This window comes from Erpetoichthys calabaricus, chromosome 2, assembly GCF_900747795.2.
Source record: "Erpetoichthys calabaricus chromosome 2, fErpCal1.3, whole genome shotgun sequence".
NCBI classification, from domain to species: Eukaryota; Metazoa; Chordata; class Cladistia; order Polypteriformes; family Polypteridae; genus Erpetoichthys; species Erpetoichthys calabaricus.
In genome coordinates, this window is record NC_041395.2 from 95267422 (window position 1) to 95281656 (window position 14235).

The window sequence follows — 14235 nt, forward strand, 5'->3', positions numbered from 1 at the left end:
TCATCAAAAGTAATGTAGGTATATGTACATTCATGTGAAAAAGTAAGTGTACCCCTTGAAATGCTTTTGTTATCCTTTTTAACATATGTGGATATATTAAGAGTTGATTTTAATTATAGTATCTATAGATAAATGTAATGTAACAACAACATGCCATGTACATTTTCTAGTCCACTGTGTAATTTAGATAAACATAAATGTGGAAAAAGTACACTCCTATATTTATCCTTCACCTATATACTATATTTATCACTACCCCAGATACCTAAAATTAGAATCGGGTGCAAATATTGACAATATCATTATTGTCTTAATCTGTCTTATTTAAACCTCAGACATTTAGTTTGTTTTGCTCTTTGTTGTTGAAGTATGTTTTATCGCCATGACTAGATCGAAAGAGTTCTCTAGAAGCCTTCAGAAAGAAGGTTATAAATGTCTCTAAGTCTGGAAAGGGATTTAAAAGGATCTTCATTCATTTGGAATCAACAATTCCACTGTCTGGAAGATCATCTAAAAGTGGAGAATATTTCAAACAATTGCCAACTTGTCCAGGCCAGGCCACCTCAGCAAGTAAAGACCAAGAGCAGAATTCAAGGTGCAAGGAGAATTCCCCAAGAACTCCAGAAGTTCTTCATGGGACCTTATAGGTAGCTCTTGCTACCGATGATGTCAAAGTGTGCAAGCCTACTATTAGAAATATGCTGTACAAATGAGTCCTGCATGGCAAGTGTGCCAGGAGGAAACATTTTCTGTCCAGAGAGAACACAAGGGCAAGACTAAAGTTTGCCCATGAACACCTAAGCAAAGATCAGGACTTTAGTAGATTAGAACATAAAGATTTAGACAAGAACAGGCCATTTGCCCAACAAAGCTCACCAGTCCTCTCCACTTAATTCCACCTAAATAACATCAACTTGAATTTTGAAGGTTCCTAAAGTCCTACTGTCTACCATACTACTTGGTAACTTATTCCATGTGTGCGAAGGAATACTTGCTGATGTTTGTGCAGAATGTACCCTTAACATGTTTTTATCTGTATCTCCATGTTCTTGTTGAACTCATTTTAAAGTAATAGTCTCATTCAACTTTACTAATTCCTTTTATAATGTTGAACTTTTCAATCATGTCTCTTCTTAATCTCCTTTTGCTTAAACTGAAAGGCTCAGCTCTTTTAATCCTTTTGTATAACTTATCCCCTGAAGCTCTAGAGTCAGCCTAGTGGCTCTTCTCGTCTCTTGAATTTTTCTAGGACTGCAGTGTCATTCATCCATGCCTGGAGACAAAAACTGCACACATTACAAAGCCTGACCTTAACCTTCTTGGACTTGTACTCTACACATTGTGCTATATAATCTAACATTCTGTTAGCATTCTTAATGGCTTCTGAATACTGTCAGACAGATGATAGTTATTAATTCATTACAGCTGCTAAATTCTTCTCATAAGGCGTATTTTCAATTTTCAAATCTAACACTTTTACTTTCTAGGTGTAAAACTTAAACATTTATTTACATTAACTTTCATCTGCCACAGATCTCTCTGTAATGACTCAACAGATTCCAGATTATCTGCCAGTCCACTTAACTTGATATCATCTGGAAATTTAACCAGCCTGTTATTTATATTCCTATCCAAATCATTTATATGCATTATAAATAGCAGCAGCCCCAGCACTGAATTCTGAGGGAGGCAACTCTTAAAGTCACCCAATTCTGATAAGGGTCCTTGCACCATCATCTTCTGCGGCATGTGTTTTTAATCCAGTTTTACACCCATCTACACACTACACCCTGAACTCGACCTCATAGTTTGATGTTCAAGCTCTCATGGGGTGCCTGTATGTGTAATTCCTTTAGTTATTGAAAATTACTAGCTGACGTTCAAGCAAGACATACATATGAATAGGACACAACATATTGATACAGTGTAGGTAAAATCACTTACAGACATGTATTGATTACATAGATCAATATTCTTAAAGGAATACTCCACCCAAAAATTATACTTTTATATTTCTTACCCCAAGTACTTTGTAGTGGTGGTGGATAAAAAAAAAAATATATATATATATATATATATCTCATGTTGTCATGCAAAATGGAGAGAAAAAGGTTTCTGACATAATAGAAGCCAATAGCGACCAATGCTGTGCAATGGCAAACAGTGAAAAAAGCCCATTGAAAAATACTCGTGTTATTCTTGTCCGATAATCCACATATCATTCATCTATTAGTATGTACCAAATGTGCAAAACACATACTTTTTTACTAAACTATTGTTAAATAGACTCTTGTGGAACTATCAGTTCATATCATAAACTAGAAACCCACCTCTCCTCATTTGTTGGTCAAGAGTGCTGTCTTCAATTCAAAAGTTAAAAATATAACTTTTGGGTAAAGTATTCCTTTAAGTGGTCTTTTTCTTATTTTAATGTTTATGTAAGATTTCACTGATATACAATATCTGTTCATTTTTTTATTGTAGTAAGTCCACAAAGGTGCTGAACATCTTTTGTTCAGGGTCTTCTAGATTATTGTCTTGCAACAGTATGCAGTCAAAATGTGGTTGTTTTAATGCATCTCGTTTCTGACACATTAATTCTATATCTACTCTTGAAGAGATTTTTGGTGACAGTGAGACCACTTGTGTACATACAACTAAAAAACTCTTTATTTTCTTTATTTACTCAGTTTAGCCCATCGTGTTCCTCTTTCCCTGTAAAACAACATACATTGGAGATTAATGGTGTTTGCCAGTCAATAGCTAATGTTAAATTAAAAGCCTAAGTTAAATATAGCAGGCTTATAAAATCTGTTTGGTTTTGATAAGTTTTTTCTTAAATTTATTGGCTAAATAATCATCCTCATCTCTCTATTGTAAAAAAAAATCTTGGTGGAAGGGAGACCAAGGAGACGAGACGTGATCTTCTCGGAAGACACTTAAAAGACCCGCGAGATGAAAGAGATTGGCCACATGAGACTTGGTGCCAAGAGATTGTGATTTGATGTCCCGCGAGACAAGGCAGTGAGACAACATTTAAAACATGTTCACGGACATCTAACCAAGCACTTGTTGGAATGCTTTTGGTAGTCAGACATCAGGTGCTCCCAGCTCTTAAAACAACAACAAGCAACAAGCAGAACATGCAGCTTGCCAGCAGCAGCAGTTGGAAGCCAGCAGATGATCCGACTGCAACTTCTTAGCGTGTGTTCAGTCCCTCCTTCACAACGCGAGTGGCAGAGACACGAAGTGGCAAAAGGACAGCTGCTGTACAGGCTTTTAAATGATCAACACACAGCACGACAAACATAACAGGCAGCTCACAACAGCAAGATAACATGATCCGACTGCATCTCCTTAATGTGCATTCAGCCGCCCCCCATTCACAACGAAAGCAGCGTTATACGTCCTGCCAGAAAGAGATTTAACCACACCTGGGGCTGGAAATAAAGGACAAGTATTGTTTTTACAAAAGTTTTAAAGTAAAATTGAAAATAATGCATATGTAACAATTCCCATTGTATATCTGGTAAACCAAAACCTGGGGTGGGCGAGCGAAGCGAGTAGGGGGCGGAGCCCCATAGTGATTGTAAAAAAAAAAAAAAAAAAAAAAAGTTAGATGCATTTAAAGTTGAGTTGTTTTTTTTCTTTTGCATTCTTACATTAAAAAATTATCTTCTGGTTTTTATTTTTCTTTCCAGGTTTTTCTTCAGCACCTATCTCCATTGTTATCTTTAACAACATTTGCTGCACTTTGGCTTACTATATTGGACTTCATGGATAAATACATGCACGCAGGATCCAGTGATTTGCTGGTAAACTGTTTTTCTTTTTTTGGACATTTATTGCCATATTTATGGTAGCACAATAGTAGTAATACAAGATTTATTTATAACATTTGTTTTCTGAAGGTGTTTAACTGCTGGTAGGAAAAAAAAAAACATTTTTGTATATGAAGTGTACATCCAGCACTATATTCTATTATAAACATAGTCTACATTAAGATGGCGAAATCTTGGATCTTTGTTACAAAACAGAATACGCTAATGGAGAGGAGCGAAGGAATTTAAGGTGGCACGGGATTACGAGTTTTTTTGTAGGCTTCAGGGATTCTAGTGTTAAACAATTTATAAATAGTGCAACACTTACCAGTTTTGGAACAAATGAGAATAAAGTATGACACAATTGTGAAAATATAACTTTGACTTTAAAAATACCAAACCTATCCTTTCATAGAAATAAGTTATAACCATGTTTTGGCATAACAGTTAGTGTATGTTGACATTACTTCATTTCCATTAATTCTTACTTATAAAAATATTGAGGCACCATAGAGCTTTTCTGTGGTACTTGCAGTTTTCATGAATACCAACACATAATCATGAGAATTAGAACTCATAAAAGTACAAAATTTACCAATACTCCATTTTGAGTAAAACTTTAGAAGTATACTGCTACTCTATTGGATATTGCTGAGCATATTGTGCCCGATCAATAATCATACACTGTTAACAATTTCTGCTTTAGCTGGAGGCCATACCAGAATCTCTTAAGAACATGTTATTGGTAATGGACACTGCTGGAATATTTCACAGCACAGACTCTCGCACAGGATACTCTGACCTTTGGGAGATAACTTGGGAGAGAATTGATTGCTTTTTACCTCGACTGAAAGATGAACTCTTCAAACAAACTGTAATCACTGGTAAATATGTTATTTTAAGATATTTAAAACTCTAACTTGGAAGATGAGCCAGAAAGAATTATTATTTTATTTATGCATAGCATTATGACCCTTATTTAATTGTATTTATTTTATACCCTTATCATTTTGTCATTTGCATTTTAGTATTATAACAATGTACTTTTATATTTACATTAATACTACAAAAAAAAAAAAAAAGTTCTTATGAACAAACTCATTCAACAAAGTTTTAAAATTGGCACAGAACTGGGCAAAGGACTTTATGGCTCTCAAAGAAAAAAAAAACATGCACTGTTCTTGATTTGAACAAATGAATCCTGATTACCAACAATAATCGGCTCTACACCAGATAATGACTCTTTGTGCATGGACATGCTGGTGTTGTGGTTACTAAATTATTTTGGCAAACTTTAATAATAACCTTAATGAATAAATTTGGTATTTTTCAAGTTGAAGTTCACAAACTTGCTATATAGGCATTTGCCATGCAAAATTGTGTTCTGAAGCTTAGCACTTTCTATAAATCTAAAAAAAAAAAAAAATATCTTGCCCGCAATGGTGCTTTACTTTGGAGGCTATGGGGCATGGAGGAAAAGCTTACAAACTCACTAAATACATGAATTTTTTTTAAGCTAAGATAGTTGTCAAGTATTGTTTCACATCTTGTGGTTACTCACACATTGTAAAGTAGTTTATAGATCATTTTTGAATAAAGTAAACACAAAGATTATGAGATTCAGCCATTTTAAAATAAAACCACCACTTCACATCCCCGGGAGATGGTTTCCTCTCAAAAGACCAAATCACAGTAAACTTTTCTTGCCACATGACTGGCTCTGTTTTGATTTACTTCTGTATTTACATGAGAAAACGTATCCTTACCATGAGAAATATAGTACATATAACAATAACATGCTTTATCAGTGACATGCTTGAATGACTACCCACCAGTTGCACTCACACCAATCATCATGAAGTGCTTCCAAAGGTTAGTCATGTCACACATAAAGACTAATCTCCCTGCCTCGCGTGACCCTCTTCAGTTTGCATACCGCTTCAACAGGTCAACTGAGGATGCCATATGCTGCGCCCTTCACCTCTCCCTGACACATCTGGATATAAAAGACACATATGTCAGGATGCTATTCATAGACTTCAGCTCTGCCTTCAACACAATCATCCCTCAAAAGCTGGTTGTAAAACTGAGCAAGTTGGGCCTGAACACCACCCTCTGCAATTGGATCCTGGACTTCTTGACAGAGAGGCCCCAGTCAGTTCGGATGGGCTGCAACACTTCCAGCATCATCACACTGAACACTGGAGTGCCGCAGGGCTGCGTGCTTAGTCCACTGCTCTTCACCCTGCACGACTGCACATCCACTCAAAACACCAACCACATCATCATGTTTGCGGATGATATGACGATGCTGGGACTGATAAGCAGGGATGATGAAACAGCATACAGAGATGATGTGGAATGGCTGTCTGCATGGTGTGAAGACAACAATCTATCTCTGTGTCGACAAGCAAAAGAGATAATTGTGGAAAATCACATCCTGCCCACATCCCACTCAGCATCAACAGTTTAGATGTGGAGACTGTTAGGAGTGCCAAGTTCCTTGGTGTGCACATAACTGAGGAACCTACATTGACACATAACACCTCATCACTAATCAAGAACGTCCAGCAGAGACTACACTTCCTGAGGCGGCTGAAGCGAGCAAGTCTTCCTCCTTCCATCCTCACCATGTTCTACAGAGACACCATTGAGAGTGTTCTGACCAGCTGCATCACTGTCTGGTATTGCAACTGCAACATTTCTGACTGCAAGTGCCCGCAAAGGATAGTGAAGACAGCAGAGAGCATTATTGGGGTGCCTCTCTCTTCACTACAGGACACATTTTACAAACACAGTGTCCACAAGGCCTGCAGCATTGTACAGGACTCCTTACACCCCTCACACGGACTTTTCACACTTCTGCCATCCAAGAGAAGATACTGCAGCATCAAAGCCAGATCTGCCAGGCTGCAGGAGAGTTTTTACCCCCAAGCTGTTAGACGCCTCAACACCAGGCTGCCCCCTGGGACCTTCCACACGGCCTCATCCACCTCTAAAAACACTTTCCTGCAAAGACGAGTGTGCAGGTAGAGAAGAACTGAAAATCTCATACTGATCTTTAAGTATTTTGCACACTTTACTTTGACATCTTTCTGCTGTGTAACATTCTTACCTGTCATTGTTTACACATCTTAAACAACTATTATCATACACTGATAATTTCTGTATTATCTATATCTATTATTTATTACTTATTTATTATATTACATATCCATTGACTATATTTATGTTTCTAGATTGCAAATACCATACATTGCATCAATGTTCATATTGCTAACTCCACGTCAATATTGCTGCTACTTCCTTGTCTTGTCTTTGCACAATGTCTTGTCTTGCTTGTGTTTTAATTTTTCAATTTTAATTTTAATTTATTATTTGCACGTCATGTTGTTACACTGTGGACGCTGAGCTTTGCAATTTCGTCTATCTGTATACTTGTTTATGGTTGAGATGACAATAAAGTTCACTTTGACTTTGAATAAAATATAGACATATGCAGTAAAATGATTTCCATATCCCTTTTGTTGTCACAAACGTGTCAGAACCATGGAGGGTGTGGATTAATATTTGATAATGGTCTTGGTTTGAAAAATGGACGTATTTGGTATGTGTTTAGGTTTTCCGTTCTCGCTCCATACCTTCCATTGTAAGGCACCAGAGCGGATTTTTTTTTTTTAATTTATAGAAAGTACTTAATTTTAGAACACAACTTTGCAAGGCAAATGCATATATATCATGTTTATGAAGAAATAGCTTCAACTTGAAAAATACTGAACTACTCCTTTAAGCAGTCCTGCCCACATTCCTCAAATCTCCCACTCTTTGACAACTAATAATTCCCCACTTACTGTTTATCCATATATGTTTTATGTACATTATGTTAATCTGTTTTGGAAACTACATTAGAACCACTCTAATATAGATCATGTGGTACTAAAATATAGTAAAATTGTGGTGGATTAAGAAAACAGTGCATCATTCTGTACATGGAATTAAATGTTCTTTTTTTATTGTGGTGACTGCAAGGAAGTCTGAAAATGCAGTATATTTGGTGAGTTAAAAATGAAGAAAAAAATGCCTAAAGTATAAAAGTGATTTCAATAAACTAGTCTATCGTAATATTTTTATTAATCTTTAAAATTCATGCTTTGGTCTTTAACACATTTTAATACAAGCTTCTGTTTGTTAATAAAGAGCCTGTAGCTAGCATGCCAGCTGATGTGCCACCTCAGAAACCTGCTCAAATCGCCCTTGTTGCTGGATCTGCAACATCAGTGGAACAAAACTCATCCAGGCCTGCATCACCAGACGAGTTTGCCCAGCCTAATATAAATGGTACATTAATGATTTTAATGAAATGTTGAGTCAAATTCTTAATACAATTACATTTCTTCATTGAACAAAACATTAGAGAGATTTCCTTTCTAAGAAACTCTCTGCTCTTAGCATATATGCAGTTTTAAAGGAAGCCATATATTACATTTGATTTTGTTTTTCCAACTTTACCTTTTAACAAAAGTTTTGTGTTAATTGTTTGTGAACTCTTTAACACTAGAATTACCAGAGTCTACGAAAAAACCCATAGATCCGGGCCACCTTAAAACCATTTTATGCCTCTCCGCCAGTGTCCTTTGTCCTCTAAATGTACTGATAAAAACAAGTTACAAGCAGCTGGCTATTCCATCCCCCCACCGACTTAGAACGTGCACGAGCATCTCCCAGCTCATGCCTTGATTGATTATCTGGGAGTGAAGTGGAGTTTTAGAGTGGAAATAATAGATTTGTTATTTGGAACACACGCATTTCATGTGTGTTCCGTTTCTACAATAATCTGTGTAAACATATTGTTAAAACAGAAACTTTTTCATATTTTAGTAATTAATGTTACAAAATGTAGGCATAAACTATAGAATGTGTGAAGCATGAAGTCCAAACATCAAATAAACACTTTCACAAAAGGTCCAAGAACAATACAATAGCTTCCGTGGCGTAGCGGTAAGATTTGCTGTCTCAAAGCGCTGCAGGCTTACTGTCCCTCAGAGACCTTTTTTTTTCTTTTTAACCTCAAACGGACATAAAATTTATAAATTGGTATGCACTGTCAGTTAATGAGATCGTTATATATTTTCATGTGGGATGCTCCTTTTAAAATATTTAACAATTGAGACTGCAATTAACATGAACAAATGTCCTTATAACTGTTATTTTTAAGATCCCTAACACACAGACAGAAAGAGCACTGCGTAATAGAGAGACAGACAGGCAGAAGAGTCTCTAGATATATAAATAAACAGGGAAGGCACATGTACTGAAAGAAAAAAAAAATCAACATGTGCGTTGATCCTGCTGCAGTGAATAAGCTCACGGGCTCTAACATTACATTATCCCCCCCAAACCACCCCAAGGATCAGACTCGCAAGTTACTGCAAGTACAGACACAAACCAAGTGTATGTGTGTACTGTATAATATTAACAAAAAGAGCAGCTTACTATTGAAAACAGCAAATATAGGAGTGAGTGTGGATTGAACCGGGGACTCTTGATCACACTTGGTTTGTGTCTGTACTTGTACTGTTACTTAGTCAGATGGGGGTGGGGTGGGGGGGTATTAGATCCCGTGAGCTTATTCAGTGCTGCAGGTTCAACGCGCATGTTGATCTTTTTTTCTTTCAGTAATAGTGCCAACATAAATCCACACCCGATCTGACTCTGTTCGTTTTCAAATAATATTGCATTAGTACGATGATGTTATCACATATATTGTCTCTTTCATTCAGGTGTGTAATAGAAACCACAGCATAGAGAGATGTGTGTACATTGTAACAGGTACACACATTGTAAATGTAGGAAAGACGATCCTTGCGTGTGTGTGAACAGTTAACATTTGAATCTGATGATTGCATATAGCGCTGAACTTACTGCTCTGTTCTACTCTATCCTCTGCATGTCCTGGAGTACAAAAGAAACAGCATACAGTAACATGTGGGGACTGGCAAAAACGGGGAAAAAAAACGCGTAGTCACTGATTACAAACCGCAAGATGTTATGCGAATGAATATGAATAATATGAATAATGTTGCATCCGTGCCACAAAGTTTTCCGAAATGTACTATACAGGCCATAAAACGAATAATTCCAAATATCATATATACCTACGTCTGTGTTTTGTTTTTTTTGTTTTTTTTTTTGACATCATACACCATAAAGTGCACACTAATTCAGCATGAGCAGGAACACTGAATAAAACTGAATAAAAAAAAATCAAGTGACGGTGAGATACGAAGAAGGCGGATTCCCCAGCGTTTGTGTGTCAACTTTTATCCCTCCAGATGAGAGAAAGTCCAGTTCCATTGTCTCAAAACACCACTCACATCTACAGTTATTCTGTTTCGAATGAAAAATAACAGCATCATATCCCTGGGCGGGGGGCGGTAGTATGTATCGTGATCGTGATTTAGAGAGAATAAAAGTGAAAAAAACGTTAACTTTTACAAGTCCTATAAATGCACACCATGTGTTACAGACGCAAACCAAATGTATGTGTGTACTGTATAATATTAACAAAAAGAGCAGCTCACTACTGAAAACGGCAAATATAGGAGTGAGTGGGGATCGAACCGGGAACTCTCAATTACAAGTCAGCAAATCTTACCGCTATGCCACTGAAGCTGTTGTCTATTCCTTGAATCTTTTGTGAAAGTGTTTACTTGATCTTTGGACTTCAGGCTTCATACATTATATAGTTTATGCCTACATTTTGTCATTTACTATTAAAATTTGAAAAGCGTTTCTGTTTTAAAAATGTGTTTACACAGATTACTGTAGAAACAGAACACACATGAAATGCGTGTGTTCCAAATAGCGATCTATTATTTCCAGTCTAAAACTCCAGCAGTTCAGTCACTCCTAGATAATCAAACAAGGCATGAGCTGGGAAAACTTAGTGAACGTTCTGTGGCGGTGGGGGATGGAATAGCCGGCTGATTGCTGCTCGTCTTAATCAGCACATTTAGAAGACAAAAGACACTGGCGGAGAGGTGAGAACAGTTTAAGGTGGGCTGGGTCTACGAGTTTTTTCGTAGACTCTGGTAATTCTAGTGTTAATGACTGCTAAAGTTATTTTTTGATTTATTTAATTCTGTTAGGTACTGAAAGAGCTTCCAATGTGGTGATCCCCTGTGTTCCATCCGCAGTGCCTACATCTGTTCCTGTTAAGATAAGCCCTGCTGAAGTTACTGCATCCATCACTCAGCCTCCATTAATCCTGCAGCCCCTGGCATCACCCTTGCAGGTTGGAGTACCACCGATGTCTCTACCAATTATTCTGAACCCTGCCCTCATTGAAGCTACTTCCCCCGTTCCTTTACTTTCAACACCACGTCCAAATGACTCCACTGTTACACCAGAAGTCAAATAAGGGGATGGGGATTTGATCTCCTCGAAGTGGGACAAAAATCATCAGCCTGTTAATTTTATATGGCAGAAGATCAATACAGATGGAATTGTTTTGATAACACTTGAATTATTTAATTACATTTATTTCTAATAAAGTGAGCAGTCTCTGCTTTAGTCAGATCTCCTTGGCCAACAAGGTTTTTGTTTCTATGTCAAATTGTATTATTTTGTATTATGCTTGGGGTTCGGAAAATGAAGTGTTTCAAGAACAGTGTATTTCACTGATTTCTGTGTAAATATCCTAGGGGAGCAATCAGCTTTTTGCAGTTTAAATATCCAATAAAGTAAGGCTACTGGAGCATGCCATTCTTGAGCAGTCTATATAACAGTATTTTGATTTATTCTACAAAAGTCAGCCTTAATGTGCATCACTGCCCTTATAAACAATATTAGTAATCAATAAATTGTTAAAACAAAATTATTCTTGTAGTCAATAAAGAAAAGTAAAATACAGCTTAACAGTTTCTCAATGTAAAAAAATTAATTTTGATGTCTGTGGGGAAAAAAAAATGAAAAATAATAATATTATGTAAACTGTGGTCTTCATAAAAAAAAAAACAATTCAAAAGCTAATTGATTATTTCATTTGTTTTAAAAAGTACAGTACCCGTTTACTAGGGGCATCTTTTTCAGTTAACTACAATCTGTATTGTAAATCTAAGTCATTTTTGTTATTTCTGCTGTTTAAATACAGTTTGTAGTTATGTACATAATCTATTTAGGGAAATTTTCCAATTTTACATGACTTTTTATTGTATACATATTTTAAAGAATATTAAAGATGCTAGAAAGGGTTATTTCTGAACTTTGCACATTATTCGTCAACAAGTTTAAATATCTTCTGCTATGGAGTATCTTTATTTTCTTAAAGTTGAACATAAACAAGGAAAACAGCCTTCCAGGTTTAAAAAAAAAAAGGGGGGTGGGGGGCAAAGCCAAACCACACAAATACAAACACAGACCCCACGAATGCATCGTTCCTTTCATTAACTTCACCATGTAGCAGTTTTGCTTCAACAAATAATTTAAAGTCATCCAGATTTACTTTACAAATGAAAATGTGAATAAGAACTTGCATTACTTTGTATATTTTCCTAAAAATGTTGCATTTCTAATGATTTTCCCTGTCATTGAATGTTATAAATAATCTTAGCATTCTTAAGACCACAACAAATAATAAATGTAATGAGTCTTCAGTCTTTCTAACGAGACGGAATGACTGACTGTCCTGAATTTGGATCGGGATCCAATGTGATTTCTCATTTTATGTTTAGAAAAACATTTGAGGATGCCGTATTTATTTTTGACAATTAATGTGCCAATTTAATTTTACTAATTCCACTAGAAAATGAAAAAATAAAGAGGATTTCACAATATATTTCTTTCTGACTCTTTCAGCAAGATATCATTTCTCATGTCTAAATTCCTGCATTGAGACCAGATGAATGTTTTAGAGATGGAGCATACTGTACAATGATAGGTGGTGATTGCGTGATCTGTGTGAGAATCCAAATGAGATATTCAGTGAATATTGTGAGGATGGTAAGAAATTTAATATCTCATGAAAACTGTACAATAAATATAAAGGCTAGGTCTGGCAACTTTGGTCAGCTCCTATGTCATCTTTGCCAGTCATATACATGCAGGACACCGGCCTAAACACAGTTAAATCCCTAGAAGCATTTCATTGTGTCGTATACAATTTACTTTTTCCCTATATTAATCATTCCTTCATCCTTTTTTTTTTGTAGTTTTCACTGGAGGTTCAGTATGTTTTAGCAAGCAAAATGATTTAATTTAATTCAAGTGAATGTTGACATGGGCTGATTAAAATAAAAAACACTCGTAGGATATTAAGAGTTGTAGTGTGACACACTAAATGTCTATGTGATCCAAAGAAACTGTAGATTACGGATAGACGTTTTTACCGTGCATGTACAGCGTATCGACATTTTGCAGTATGGTTGTGGAGAGGCTGTGTCCCCCCCGTTTCAGCTCTGTAAGAATGTGGATGATTTTCCCCCGTTATACAAATCAGAAACTGGAACAGTGTCCTTCTGCCACAGAATACTGATTGAATTTATTTTTATGGACGATTATTTTTTGCTGCATTTTTAAAAATTTTTTAAAATGGACGTGCATCAGTTGTAATAAGTGGTATATAAAATAATGGCTGATATTTATTAGTAGGTTAAAGGCACCACAAGGTAGTGGAAATATTTAGTGATGTTTAGATTGTACTAGAAGGAATGCAATATGGGTATAATGTAAATATATTAATAAATGGTAATAAAAGTTGAAATTTTTACAGTGTAACAAAGTATAAATAAAGAATTTAAATCTTACATTTTTGGTACAGTTCTCCATTTATGTATATTTTAAAAATTTCTTTTTCCATCCTACAGTACATGACATTCGCTGTTCCATCCACAATTTCTCATAATGGGTCCAGTTAGAAATGCCTAATATGCCTTTAGGTTGTGTCCACACAAGCAGAGAAGATAGTGGCCCACCTGAGATGTGGACTTCTATTCCTGTAATTGCCTGGCACCTTCCATGGAGTATATCATGTCATATTCTAACCTGCTCAATCCAGACCAGAGTTGTGGGGAGTGCTGGAGCATATCCCAGCTAGCATAGGGCACAAGACAGGAACAAAGCCTAAGCAGGGTACCAGTCCATCCCAGGGTAAACACACACAGGCAAATTTAGCGTCACCAGTTCATCTACGCTGTATGTCTTTGAACAGAGAGAGGCAGACACATGGAAAACATGCAGAGCCCATGCGGGGAGGACATAGGACATGCACCCTGCTCTCCTTGCTGTGATCCACTATGCCGGTCCCCTTCCATGGAGCACACTTAACATATTTATAGAATGAAGTAATTTGGCACTGTCCTTAAGTTTCATGTTGAAATGCTGTATTTATACATGTGGATGATTTTAAGTGTGCCTG

General features: G+C 36.4%; 1 protein-coding gene across 2 annotated transcripts in view; it reads left to right on the forward strand.

Moving 5' to 3' along the window:
- Positions 1–13624, forward strand: part of gbf1 (golgi brefeldin A resistant guanine nucleotide exchange factor 1) — a 338792-nt gene extending 325168 nt beyond the window's left edge. For both annotated transcript variants that reach the window (XM_051922800.1, XM_051922799.1), the window contains exons 37-40: positions 3702–3815; positions 4528–4705; positions 8019–8159; positions 10970–13624. In XM_051922800.1, the coding sequence (XP_051778760.1) occupies positions 3702–3815; positions 4528–4705; positions 8019–8159; positions 10970–11241 (705 nt within the window). In that variant the 3' untranslated portion in view covers positions 11242–13624. The remainder of the gene's footprint in view (positions 1–3701; positions 3816–4527; positions 4706–8018; positions 8160–10969) is intronic.
- Positions 13625–14235: the final 611 nt, after the last annotated feature.